Source organism: Euleptes europaea, chromosome 3 (genome assembly GCF_029931775.1).
Source record: "Euleptes europaea isolate rEulEur1 chromosome 3, rEulEur1.hap1, whole genome shotgun sequence".
In the NCBI taxonomy this organism is placed as follows: Eukaryota; Metazoa; Chordata; class Lepidosauria; order Squamata; family Sphaerodactylidae; genus Euleptes; species Euleptes europaea.
The window spans coordinates 9,930,341-9,942,902 of record NC_079314.1 but is presented as its reverse complement, the minus strand read 5'-3'; the positions used below and the strand labels follow the sequence as shown (position 1 = coordinate 9,942,902).

At 52.3% G+C, this 12,562-nt stretch overlaps 1 protein-coding gene across 1 annotated transcript; it reads right to left on the bottom strand.

Moving 5' to 3' along the window:
- Positions 1 to 2,392: 2,392 nt before the first annotated feature.
- POLR1G (RNA polymerase I subunit G) lies at positions 2,393 to 11,770 on the bottom strand. The gene is made up of 4 exons (XM_056846314.1): positions 11,756 to 11,770; positions 5,803 to 5,860; positions 4,308 to 4,446; positions 2,393 to 4,073 (listed from the first exon to the last, which is right to left on the bottom strand). Exons 1-4 carry the CDS (start codon positions 11,768 to 11,770, stop codon positions 2,393 to 2,395), a joined length of 1,893 nt encoding a protein of 630 aa, XP_056702292.1.
- Positions 11,771 to 12,562: the final 792 nt, after the last annotated feature.

Below are 12,562 nucleotides of genomic sequence, written 5' to 3'. Positions count from 1 at the left end.
AAATTTTGACAAACCTAAGGTTTTAATCTTCACTAAATCTAAACTGAAAAGGGTGTATTTCTTATCCCTGTGGGGAAATTCTATAGAAATAGTAAGAAATTTTAAGTACCTCGGGGTCATGTTTACACACAATCAGTCTTGGGACTTGCATATTCATATGTTAATGCAAAAGTTATATTCATCATTTATCTTCCTTAACAAATTCTACTTTTGCTAAGGAGAGCAATTTGTACCAGCCCTTATAATCCTATATAGAGCAATCATACATTCAATTGTTAGATATGCTGCTCCAGTTTGGTACACTGGCCATATAGAACATCTTGATAGTCTTCAAGTTAAATTTTTTAGAAGCTTGCTGGGTATTCCGCGATGCATCTCCTCCTCCGCTATATGGTTAGAACTGGGGCTCCCAAACTTATCATATATTATATATCAATCTGTCATTAAATTTCAGTAGTCTCTCATCGACTGCTCCTGACATGTTTCAGTTGTTAATCTCAGATATCTCCGTGTCCACCTGGACTAGTAGGTTAGACAAAAGATTTTCCCTCCCAATAGAGTGACTGAAAGCTGCAAGGAATAGTACTCGGAAAGCAAGCTGTAAACAATTATAAAATAAGATCTTAAATGAGGACTGGTCCTTAGTGTTTAAGGACACAAATCGCAAATGGTAAAATCATAAAATGGTAAAAAGGACGCAAATCATAAATCGCTTCTTCCAGACACCCTTCAACAGAACTTTCTCCTTGCCAGATTATTCCTGCTTGTCAGAAATTCATAAGTTCAGACAAGCTTTCTTATTAGCAAGATGTAATGCCCTAGACTCAGCCGAGACACAAGGGCAATACAATAAAATTATTGCAGAAAAACAGAAATGCCCTTTTTATCTGGATCAAACCTACTCCCTTGCCAAATTGGTACAAGACGTTCCACAGATGGTATATGACACCCAATATGATCTCCCAAATGGCCAATCCGAAAGAGAAAAAAGGGGCTTGTTGGAAATGTCAGCAGATGGACGGTTCCTATTTTCATGTCTGGTGGACGTGCCCAAAGGTACAAACGTACTGGAAGGAAATCTATCATGAACTTCAGAATATAACCAGAACAAAACTAATGTTGGACCCTAAATATTTTTTATTGAGTATATTACCATCCGACCTGCCCCCAAGATCGGAAGAAATCTTTAAATATGCTACAACGGCAGTAAGAATTGTTTTGGCAAGATCCTGGAAACAAACAGCCATACCTGATATAGGAGAATGGAAGGACAAACTGCTCGACTATGCTAATATAGCCAAAATGACTTTTATGATGAATCCCTTTACAAATGAAACACTAGAACAATTCAATGAAAAATGGAAGTTATTTTATGATTATATATCAACAAACTTATACATATATGCAATATAGTATAAGAAGAGAACTAATCACTAGTTAGTTTAACAGTATAACAGTACTAATATATGTTCAATGTTAAAGATGCTATATGCAGTAAATGGAAATTTAAATTTGATAAACTCTTAAAAAGTTTCTTTGAATTTACTATTTGAAATAATTACATCTTTTGTTTATGTATACTTCAGATGGATTCCTTTTTCCCTTCCCCGTTTTTTCCTTTCTGTATCCTTTAAAAGTTTAAATAAATTGATTAAAAAAAACCTACTCCCTAGCCCACATTGTTTTAGCATGTCCACAAAACAATATTGCACGAAATAAATACAAATAGATAATACAGCTAAAGACACTTTCTGAGAAGTGGATACTGCTGTCAAATAGATCAGTGAATTGCGTGAGAGACGTGGCAACTTTTCTCTTTATAGTGTCAAGGAAAAATTAAATTTCATCTCCCCTTTTTATAGTGTGACGTGGTTGATGGATAGCCAGTGGCTGTTAAATCTAGAGAAAAGAAACATTCTCTGCAGGAGGCAGTCTGGAGCGGGTCACGGGGATTGGGGCTGGACCACCTCGGGAACTTCAGCGAGACACAACAGACCAGGTGGCTTTAGTAACCAGTGTTTTATGGGCAAGGACTTCAGTGCAGTCGGCAGCAGAGGGCACAGCACGAGCTAGTTGTGAGCAGCTGCCGGAAGGCGCACAGAGACCAGCAGGATCAAACCCTCTCAACAAGCTCTACAGAGACTATAAAGCTGGAAACACCCCCCCCCCAAAAAAAACCAGGCAAGCTGGCCAGATAGTTGTCCCAGGAAGAGGTTTTGTTCTCTTTTTAAAATACAAGGGGTTGGATCCTGTGGGCCCAGTCAATTCACAGCCGATTAAGAATCTCTGATGTCAACAGAAGACTCCGTGCACCAGAGGAGAGGGCCTACTCAGGGGGGTGAAGTCTTGCCCCCCACTGAGGCGTCTGGCCTGGGCCAGCACGCTCCTGCCGCTAGGAGTGCCCCTGCTCCGTCACCCTGGCCAGCCCCTGCTTGGCAGCCTCCTGCCTGTGATGCTTTTTCTTCTTGGGCCTCTGGCTCAGCTCCTCCACGCCAGGCTCTGCCTCCTGCCCTCCTCCTGCCCCCAGGGGGGTGCCCAGCTGAGCCCAGCCCTCCACCTCCGGCGGAGTGGGCCGTCCTCCCAGCTCCTGGGCTCCTTCCTCCAGCTTCTCCTTCTTCCTCTTCTTCTTGGCTTTGTGACTTGAGTTGCCCACCCCGGGTTCCTCCTGGGCCACCAGCCTGCCTGCAGGGGTGGCCCCCGGGCTGCTAAAGTCCCACAGCACCCCAGCAGTTTCTTCCTCATTGGAGGCGGCCTCAGCTGCTGCTGCCTTCTCTTTCCTATTTCCCTTGTGTGTGCACTGGGTCACTTCCTCCATCCCTGGGAGACTGTCCTCTCCTGCATGGGGCTCAGAGCCCCCTCCCTGGCAGGAGCTAAGATCCAGCAGTCCCTCTCCCTCTATCTTGTCCTTCACTTCTCGGTCCTTCTTCCTTTTCTTCTTCTTTATGCTTATGGGGCCTGGACCCTCTGCCTTGCCAGACAAGAGACCATCCTGTGCGATGGGTTCAGTGCTTGGCTGGGGGGTGATTGCCCATGGGGTTGTCCCATTCTCCTCGAGCGGGCAGGAGGCCTCTGCCTCCGTCTCACCCTTCACTTCTCGGTCCTCCTTCCTTTTCTTCTTCTTCTTCTTCTTGCTTATGGGAGTTGGATCCTCTGCCTTGCCAGAGAAGAGACCGTCCTGGGCAATGGGTTCAGAGCTTGGCTGGAAGCCGATTGCCCACGGGGTTGATCCGTTCTCCTTGTGGGAGGGTGTGGCCCCTGCCTCCACCTCATCCTTCACTTCTCGGTCCTCCCTTTTCTTCTTCCTCTTCTTGCTTCTGGGACCTGCAGCCTCCACCTCGCCAGAGAGGAGACCATCCTGGGCAAATTCAGAGTTTGGCTGGACCTCTGGGAGGGAGCCGACTGCCCACGAGGCAGCCCCCTCCTCCTCGTGCTGGCGTCCGGCCTCTGCTTCTCCCCCCATCTTCTTCAGTTCTCTGTCCTCCTTCCTTTTCTTCCTCTTCTTCTTCTTGCTTCCGGGACTTGCAGCCTCCGCCTCGCAAGAGAGGAGACCATCTTGAGCAACAGCTGCGGAGATTGGTTGGGAGCCATTTGCCAACGGGGCTGCCCCGTCCCACTCATGCTGCTGCGCAGCCTCTGCCTTGCCGCCTCCTGTAGCTGGCCACAAAGGCATCCCCAAGAGAGCCAGCTCTTCCTCAGGGTCCTCCTTTCCAAGCCGGTGGTTCTTTGCCATCTTCCTCTTCTTCTTGGGAAGCTCCTCCACTGCTCCGGGCAGCGGACCTCTCTCTGGGTGGTACTCGAAGGACAGCAAGCGTTGCTTAAGGCTTTCTGGGGCTGTTCTGGCCACCACTGGGGAAAGGGGCTGGTTGTCACTGGGGTCCCCATATCTCTCACAGATGCTCAGGGAGTTGCTGAAAGGGAGGGAGCAGGTGAGGTGGCCTCTGTGGCCCGAAGGGACCAGCAGCTGAGCACCGGCTAGATGCTCCAGGGTCGTTTGAACGCAGATCTTTTTGCGGTGTGGCTGCGTCACCGTCAGAGTCCGGGAGCAGAGCAACGGCACAGAGTGGCCATCGAGGCTGGGGAGAAACAGCCCAACATTACAAGCAGCACAACACGCAACAGCTTCCCCCCTTCCCCCACCCGCCGGATCTGGGCTCCCTCCTAAACAGCCAAAGACCACCACCACCACCACCACCCCTGGGCCACCCATTACAAAGAGCACCGTGTACCACTTACAGTCCTGTTTCTTTGAGGAACGCAAACCACCCCCCCCCGGGTGTCTAGGGCCCTGAGGGCACACAGAAACCCACCTCTCCGGGCTGAAGCTGTCCGGGGCTCGGATCAACCAGAGCTCCTTGGAAGGGCCCTGCAGTGTATCTGGGGAGAAGGGGAACCCAGGGCAGACCGGATGGGCTGAGAAATCTGAGGGGCATGTGAAGCGCAGAGGTCCTGTGGAGAGAGAAAATGGGGAGAGAGGTCAGACAGGAGAGCCCCACCATGTCAATCCACCCCTTTTCCTCCCCCAAGTCTCCAGTGAGGAGGCAGAGACCCACAGACATGCAATTTCATTCATTGGGGGTCAGTAATGCCATGTTAGAGCGCCAATAAACGCCCCTCCCAACCCTGCCACTGAATCTCAACAAAGAGGGTTGGGGACCCCTCCCTAATGGGATCTCTGCCTCCACCCCACCCCACCCCAGGGCTGTCTTAGCGCATGGGCACGCTGGGCAGTTGCCCATGGGCCCCAAGAGCATAGGGGCCCCATGCTAATCTATGTATGTTGTGACTTGCTGTCAATGAATAAATAAATACTATACTAAACTATACATATTATAAACTATAGATATCATGTTATACTGTTCAAACGTTTGTGTTGATTAGACTTTGCTGCACATGTTTTTTTTTTAATGTTGAAACACTGATTTTGTTGGAAGTACCAATAAATATATCTTTAGTTTTATCGACCCTTTACATTTTTATTCCTGTGAGTGGTTGTGTAGGTAGGGGCCCCAGGGCACTGCTTTGCCCGGGGGGGCCTATCATGCTGTTAAGACGGCCCTGCTTCACCCCACCCCTGGGAAATATGGCTTTGCTTATAAACTGGAGCCGCTTCAAGCCCAGGCGGACAAGAGTGAGCTGGACGACCGTCCCTAGGACTCCGCTTCACCGGCAAGGGCACCTCGCGGGGCTGTTGCGGGCCCCTCTCAGAAACGGCCTTATACCGAGTCTCCCGACAGTGGGGGGTGGGTGGGTCCTACCGCAGGCACCGCATACAAAGCCCCCCCCCCGAGCCCCTTAAGCAGCCTGTTACCCAAGGCTGCCACCCCTCCTCCCTATTCGATAACCCTCCACCCCCCAACAGAAGCGGTCTGTCTGCCCAAAATGTTTGCACCCAGAGGTACACTGCCTCCGAAGCTGGAGGCTTCACTGAGCCCGCGGCCCAGGGGAGATCTACCTCCCCGGCCATGTAGCCACCCTTCTGGTCCACTTTTCTGAAAAGCGCCTCCTATTAGTAAATGTAGAAAAGGGCAAGAGTCCAGGAGCACCTTAAAGACTAACAAAAATATTTTCTGGTAGGGTATGAGCTTTCGTGAGCCACAGCTCACTTCTTCAGATACCTGAAGAATACCTTCAGATACCTGAAGAAGTGAGCTGTGGCTCACGAAAGCTCATACCCTACCAGAAAATATTTTTGTTAATCTTTCAGGTGCTACTGGACTCTTGCCCTTTTCTACTACTGCAGACAGACTAACACGGCGACCCACTGGGAATTATTAGTAAACGCGCTCCGCGCCCTCCGCTCACCCTCGGGAGACTCCATGCCCACGTGCGCCGCCCTCGCCGCCGCCGCTTCCGGCTTCTCCTGGGCAATTCCATTCAACCGACGGGCAAGGGGGACGCCCCCTTGGTACCGTCCTCGCTCTGAGTAGCACGCCTCTGGGGTGACGTCACCAACGTCCCTCGGACTGCTCGAGTTGGCACAGTCTGGCGCCTTAAAGGGGACGCGGGCCTTTTTTACACCCGCCGAGCTGCCCGAGAGACCGGGCTGCCCATGAATAGCCGGAGGGAGCGTTGGGGAGGGGAGGACAGGTGACGCAGGCAGAGGCAATGCGGAGCAGTGGTTAGAGCGCCGGGTTCGGACCTAGGAGGGCTTGTCCTTGGGGCTGAGCTCCCCCGAATCCCTGGGATCCGGCCCTAGGGTTGGAGCCAGAGAAGGGGAGTGGGGCAGGGCTGCCTCTGTGAGTCAGGATGGCGGCTACACACACACCCCATCAACAAATTGGGGGGGGGGGGTCTCTGCCCTGAAGGGCTCGCAGGCTCTGCTCAGGTAGTAGACGATGGAGTCTGGCGAGGGGAGGGGGTTGCTGAAGAAGGCAGCCAAGCTGATGTGGAGCAGCTTCCCCACCAGGAGATGATGGGGGGCCGGGAGGGGCACCCAAGGTGGGGATCAGGAAAGAGGTTTAGAAATGCCCGGGGGGGAGGAAGGGCCCAGAGAGAACTTTTGCTCCCTGTCCCAGAGCTCAGGGCCACCCAGCGAAGAGGATGGGCAAGCGATTCAGAACGGACAAAAGGAAGTACTCCTTTATCCAGTGAGATAGGTCACGATGGGTAGCCGTGTTAGTCTGTCACTAGCAGTAGAAAAGAGCCAGAGTCTAGTAGCACCTTAAAGACTAACAACATTTGTGGCAGGGTGCAAGCTTTTGTGGCAGGGTACACAGGCTCACGAAAATTCATACCCTGCCAGAAATTTTGTTAGCCTTTAAGGTGCTACTGGAGTCTGGCTCTTTTATCCAGTGAGTAATTAAATAGCAGAATTCTCTGCCATAGTGATGGCCATAAGCACAGGTGGCTTTATAGGGGGGTTAGAGAGATTTTTGGAGGAGAAATCTGTCAAGGGACTAGGGGGAACCTCCATCTACAGAGGCAGTCAACCTCTGAATCCCAGTGGCAGGAGGCAACATCAGGGGAAGGCCTTGGCCTCTCTGCCCTGTTGCTGGGCCCCCCAGAGGGACTGGCTGGCCATGGGGTGAGGCCGGGGGCTGGACTGGAGGGACCCTCAGTGGCCTGATCCAGCAGGGCAGTTGCTCTCATGTCCAGATGTTAGTTGCACAATCTTCAGCCACCTGGCAAGTGGGGAAACTACTTTCGTTTGTTAGGGTGCTTTATTGTGTTTTTCTTCCCGAAGGGACTCAAAGCAGCTTACTGAGTGTTCTAAAAAAAACCAAAAACCAACAAATTCCAACAGTGTGTGTATGTGTGTGTGCCGTCAAGTCACAGCTGACTTATGGTGACCCCCATAGGGTTTTCAAGGCAAGCGACACATTCAGAGATGGTTTGCCACTGCCTTCCTCTGCATGGGCTGAGAGGGTTCAGAGGGTTCTGGTCACCCCAGCAGGCTGCATGTGGAGGAGCAAGGAATCCAACACGGTTCTCCAGATTAGAGCCTACTGCTCTTAGCCGTGACACCACGCTGGTTGTATTTAAACAGTGCAATTAAAATAAGCAAAAAAAAAAAAACTTCACGTCCTAGGCAGGCCTTGAGTCTCTGGGTTAGCAAATGCAGCCCCCCACCCCCTGGCCCGGCTGCAAGTCACAGGCTAACAGCTGGTTGGATCTTCCCAACTTCCACCCCTGCCAGATATGCCTCTGGCCATGGGGAGGTGGAAAAGAAGAAGAGCTACTGTGGCTTCAGCCTGCTTTGGGGGCCACACTTCACCTGCCCCCAGCACCCTCCTCATTGAGAGGGGTATGGCTGGCTGGAGGCAGCCAGCTATGAAGAAGAAAAAGAGTTGGTTTTTATATGCCAACTTTCTCTACTACTCAAGGGAGAATCAAACCGGCTTACAATCACCTTTCCTTCCCCTCCCCACAACAGACACCCTATGAGGTAGGTGGGGCTGAGAGAACTCTAAGAGAGCTGTGACTAGCCCAAGGTCACCCAGTAGGCTTCATGTGGAGGAGCGGGGAAACAAATCCAGCTCACCAGATTAGCCTCTGCCATTCATGTGGAGGAGTGGGGAATCAAACCCGATTTTCCAGATTAGAGTCCACCCCTCTTAACCACCACACCACTTTTTTTGGGGGGGGGTCCATGGGACGGTGCTCCGGGTACAAGGGGCAGCACAGGAGCCTTGGCTCAGGTGTTTAAGGGAGGAGGAGGCCTTTTGCCAGTGCAGAGGAGGAAACTGCAGGGCCAGGGTGGCATGGGGGGGGGAAGGAGTGCAGATGAGTGCCAGCATAGTGTAGTGGTTAGAGTGTTGGGTTAGGGTCTGGGAGACCCAGGTTCAAATCCCCTCTCTGCCATGGAAGTTCATTGGGCGACCTCGGGACAGTCACACATTCTCAGCCTCTAGCCTACCTCTTAGGGTTGTTGTGAGGAAGAGAGAATAGAGGAGAACTATGTAAGCCACCTTGGGGACTGAGGAGGGCTGCTTTCTTCCCTTAGCTGGGGTGCATGGCCAGACACCCTTCACTGCTCTTCCACTAGAAGCAGGCAGGCCGCTGGGTTTTCCAGGGTGGCGCCTGGCGATTCCCATCAACGGGGTAGTCGACCCTGATTGGAGTGGGTCTCTGCTCTCCCCCTTTAATGCTGTCTTGCCTTGCAATTTCGTTAGTAGCCACCAGATGTCGCTGACGTGTCGGCTTTGGAAACCAGTCCAGGAGTTTCTGGGCGATTTTGCACAAACCAGGGTTTGTTTTTAGGTATTTCGCCCCAGACCGAGGCTGAGAGCTGCGGCCAGTTGGGAGCCTCCAGAAAAAAAACCACGGGCGAGACGTGGGCAGCTGCTCCCCCAACCCTGGCAACCTCTGGCTACGGTGGCTGATAGGCTCTGTTGTGCATTTGCCTAATCCTCTTTTAAAGCCACCTGACCTCACCTCTCGGAGCAGGGAGTTTCACAACATATCCATAGCGGCTGCAGAGTTCTTTCTTTAGTCTCTGCCTTAAAGAAAACTGCCAGACAATTTCCTTGGGCAACCCCGTGTGCTGCTAGAAAAGTTTTCTCTGCCAGTTTGCGGAGAGATGATTTTGGCACAAGGGGAGAGACAGAGAGAGATTCGTGGGATGCCTGCAGTTTTTTCATATTCTGGTTGCTGGGTCTATTTATTCACGCCTTAAGTGAATTCTTTGCCAAGCAGATTTTTATAGAGACCATTTTTGCTGCATTTATTCAGAACCGGACAGTATCTCTTTTTCGGGCAGGGTCTGTGAGCTTCCCTGTAATTTTTCTCCCACAAAAATGTTTGTCCTGGCTCTCTTTGCCAGCTGTGGGAGGGCACTAGGGTGCCCCACCAATGACCTGTCCTCTCTGCGGTGTGGTGGCAGACCACCATATTTGGTTTGGCACGGAGAGCTCACCACATGCTCCCGGTCGTCGTCTGACCCTTCCCTGGAATTCTGTCCTGGGTCTGTGGGACTTTTGCTGCATTTGGAGACAGCAGGCTCTCCACTGGGCCATGGGGCTTGGCTGGCCAGCCCCTCCCAGCCAAGGAGAGGACCATTCATGGGGTGGGAGAGATTTGCAGCGGAGAACTTAATTTCTCTTCGGTGCACTTCTTTCTCGTCATACGGAATATCGTGGCTCAGTGGTAGAGCATCTGCTTGGTTCAATCCCTGGCATCTCCAGTTAGAGGGACTAGGCAGGTGGGTGATGTGAAAGACCTCTGCCTGAGACCCTGGAGAGCCGCTGCCGGTCTGAGTAGACAATACTGACTTTGATGGACCAAGGGGGGTCTGATTCAGTAGAAAGCAGCTTCATGTGTTCATGTGACTGGATGTGCAGTCTGTGCGCACTGTGACCTTGCATCAAGCTGCCTGAGCCTCTGGGCACATCCTCACCCCCAGAGGGCACATGGGGAAGGAAGGGGGCATGCATGGATGCCGTGGATGAGTTTGCCTGTCGGCTTCTCTTTCACGCTCATACTCTCAGGTGAGATTAAACGAACACACTGAAGAGTCTGAAGATTTCTGGGTATGATCTTTCTGGGAGCTGGTTGAATCAACCTTTGGTTTGATGGGGTCAGATCTCAGTATCAGGGCTTTGCTGGGGCATGCAAGGAAGTGCGCGAATGGGCAGTTGGGCAGCAAGGACTCTCCCGTGTGGCTCGAAGGACCAGCTGTCGAGAAATGTTCCTTCGGCTCCCTCCGGAGACATTAGCCAGACCCACAAACGCCCCACCAACTTTTTGCCTCCCAGATCAGTAGACGGCCTCGCGAATTAAAGTTGGCAGCCCTGCTAATAACTCCAAGACTAAACATAAGAACATAAGAAAGGCCCTGCTGGGTCAGACCAAGGCCCATCAAGTCCAGCAGTCTGTTCACACAGTGGCCAACCAGGTGCCTCTAGGAAGCCCACAAGCAAGATGACTGCAGCAGCATCTATCCTACCTGTGTTTCACAGCACCTAATATATTTGGCCCGCTTCTCTGATCCAGGAGAGAATAGGGATGCATCATGACTAGTATCCATTTTTACTAGTACCCATGAATACCCCTCTCCTCCATGAACATGTCCCCTCCCTTCTTAAAGCCCTCCAACCTGGCAGCCATCACTACATCCTGGGGCAGGGAGTTCCACAATTTAACGATGCATTGTGTGAAAAAATACTTCCTTTTATCTGTTTTGAATCTCTCACCCTCCAGCTTTAGCAGATGACCCCGTGTTCTAGTATTATGGGAGAAGGAGAAAAACGTCTCCCTATCCACTCTCTCCAAACCATGCATAATTTTTTAGACCTCTATCACGTCTCCCCTCAGCCGCCTTCTTTCCAAGCCCTAAGCGTCTTAACAGCTCCCCATAGGACAGTTGCTCTAGTCCCCTAATCATTTCGGTTGCTCTTTTCTGCACTAATCCAGACACATTTCTTAACAGAGCATGCCTCCCCACCCCCAACCTGCAGCTAATATAGGTTCAGTGTCAGCACTGCCGTTGTGGGGGGGGGACAACCCCACCCGCTGATGGAGTTTGTGGCCAGCCCACTGTCCATCTGGCCTTGGCATGCAACTTTCCCAACCAGTGCTCCCCCCCTGGGCTGTGATTTCCCCCCTCGAAAGAGCTGCTGTGTCCTGTCCTCCCCCCCCCCAGAGCAGGCCGTCTGCCTGAAAGCCCCCTTGCCCCAAACCTCTGCAGGCCGCAATCGCGCTTGGGAACCAGAGACAACAAAACAAGGAAACAGGAACAGCCCCGCACTATTTCGAGACACATCCCCGGCGTGAGAGGCCTGCCCTGGAGGAAGCTCCGCACCTCCCTGCGGCTGTGGGGTGAGCCAAGGACAGAGTCGCCCAAATTCGGTTTTTAAACGTAACCCTTGACAAACCCCTTCTCCAGTTCCCAGGTCCCCTCCCAGCTCTCTGCTGACTGTCCCCTTCCTCTAGGCCAGAGGAGTGGCTTTTTGTGTCGTTTTTTTTGGGGGGGGAAGATGGTAAAGCAAGCGGGGCTTCTCTGACCCCTCTCCCCCTTGCCCAGATCAGAGGGAAAAGTTGTCATGGTCGTGAAGGAGTTGCCAAGGCCAAGCAAGATCAAACAGCACAGGATTTTGGGCCGGCCTGTCCAAGTCCTTCTTATGAGCCCGACCGTTTCGCCCACGCTCACTGCTGGTGGTTCCCATCCATTTGTTTGCTTGACGCCTTTTCGTTACATCACTTATGCCAAGCCAGGCACTGATACTGCTGGCAATGATTCTGCCCCCAATTTAATTAATACGATTGGAGACAGGAGCTGAGCGCAGTTGCCTCCCGAGCGGGGGAACCATCTCCAAACCTGGGGTTGTTGCATCGTCATGGGGTGTTCCCAGCATCCAGAAGCATCCCCAGGAAAGAGGTTTCCGTCAGGGGCACTGAGCATTTATGGATGGTGGCTGTTTCCCCCCCTCCTCCACACACAGGAGCCGACAGAAGTAGATAGGCAGGGGGAGCACAGACTGCCCGGCCAGCCTGCCTTTCACTGGGGGTGGTGGTGGTAGGGGCTGCAGTTGCTTTAAGGACTGACTCTGAAGGGGGGCTTGCCTTGTATTCTGTGCCCAGCTTCCCTATTTTGTACATCCGACAAAAACACCCTTGGTCTCAACGGTTTGTTTTGTACAAGAAAAGGGATCCTCTCAAAGGCCGTCTCTGGAACTTCCTGACACTTGAAGAAATATGGAGCCATAAGAATGACCTCCCCCCCTCCCCCAGCACACACACACTTCTGCCCTGCACCATCGGCTGCCACGCCTGGTTGCCCCATCGGTCCCGACGTCAGAGCCACCCGCATTCCGATTAAGCATTTCCTGCCTCTCCGTCAGACCCTCTTTCCCCGTTCAGTCAGGAAAGCCGTATTTCTTTCCCCAAGGCTGTCTGTCCTCCCCGGGACGGAGATGTGTCACCACAGATCTTTAGGAAGGGGAGCCCCGGTGTGGGCTGCTTAAAGTAGTCCTTTCCCAGCCAGAAGCTGCAGGAAAGGGGGCCGGAGCTGCTGCCTCTGCCACAGATTCCCGGTGGGATGCCGGTCAAGATCCCTGAATCTGCCAATCCCCCGAACATGGCCCTGCATGTGTGTGTGTGTGTGTGTGTGTGTGTTCAGCTTAAC

Bases quoted from the DNA above. Each gene is read 5' to 3' on its own strand.
- POLR1G (XM_056846314.1), bottom strand. The intron at 4,447-5,802 runs GTGAGCGGAGGG...CTCTCTCCACAG, and splicing joins GGGCATGGAGTCTCCCGAGG to GACCTCTGCGCTTCACATGC. The intron at 4,074-4,307 runs GTGGGTTTCTGT...GTTTCTCCCCAG, and splicing joins GACAGCTTCAGCCCGGAGAG to CCTCGATGGCCACTCTGTGC.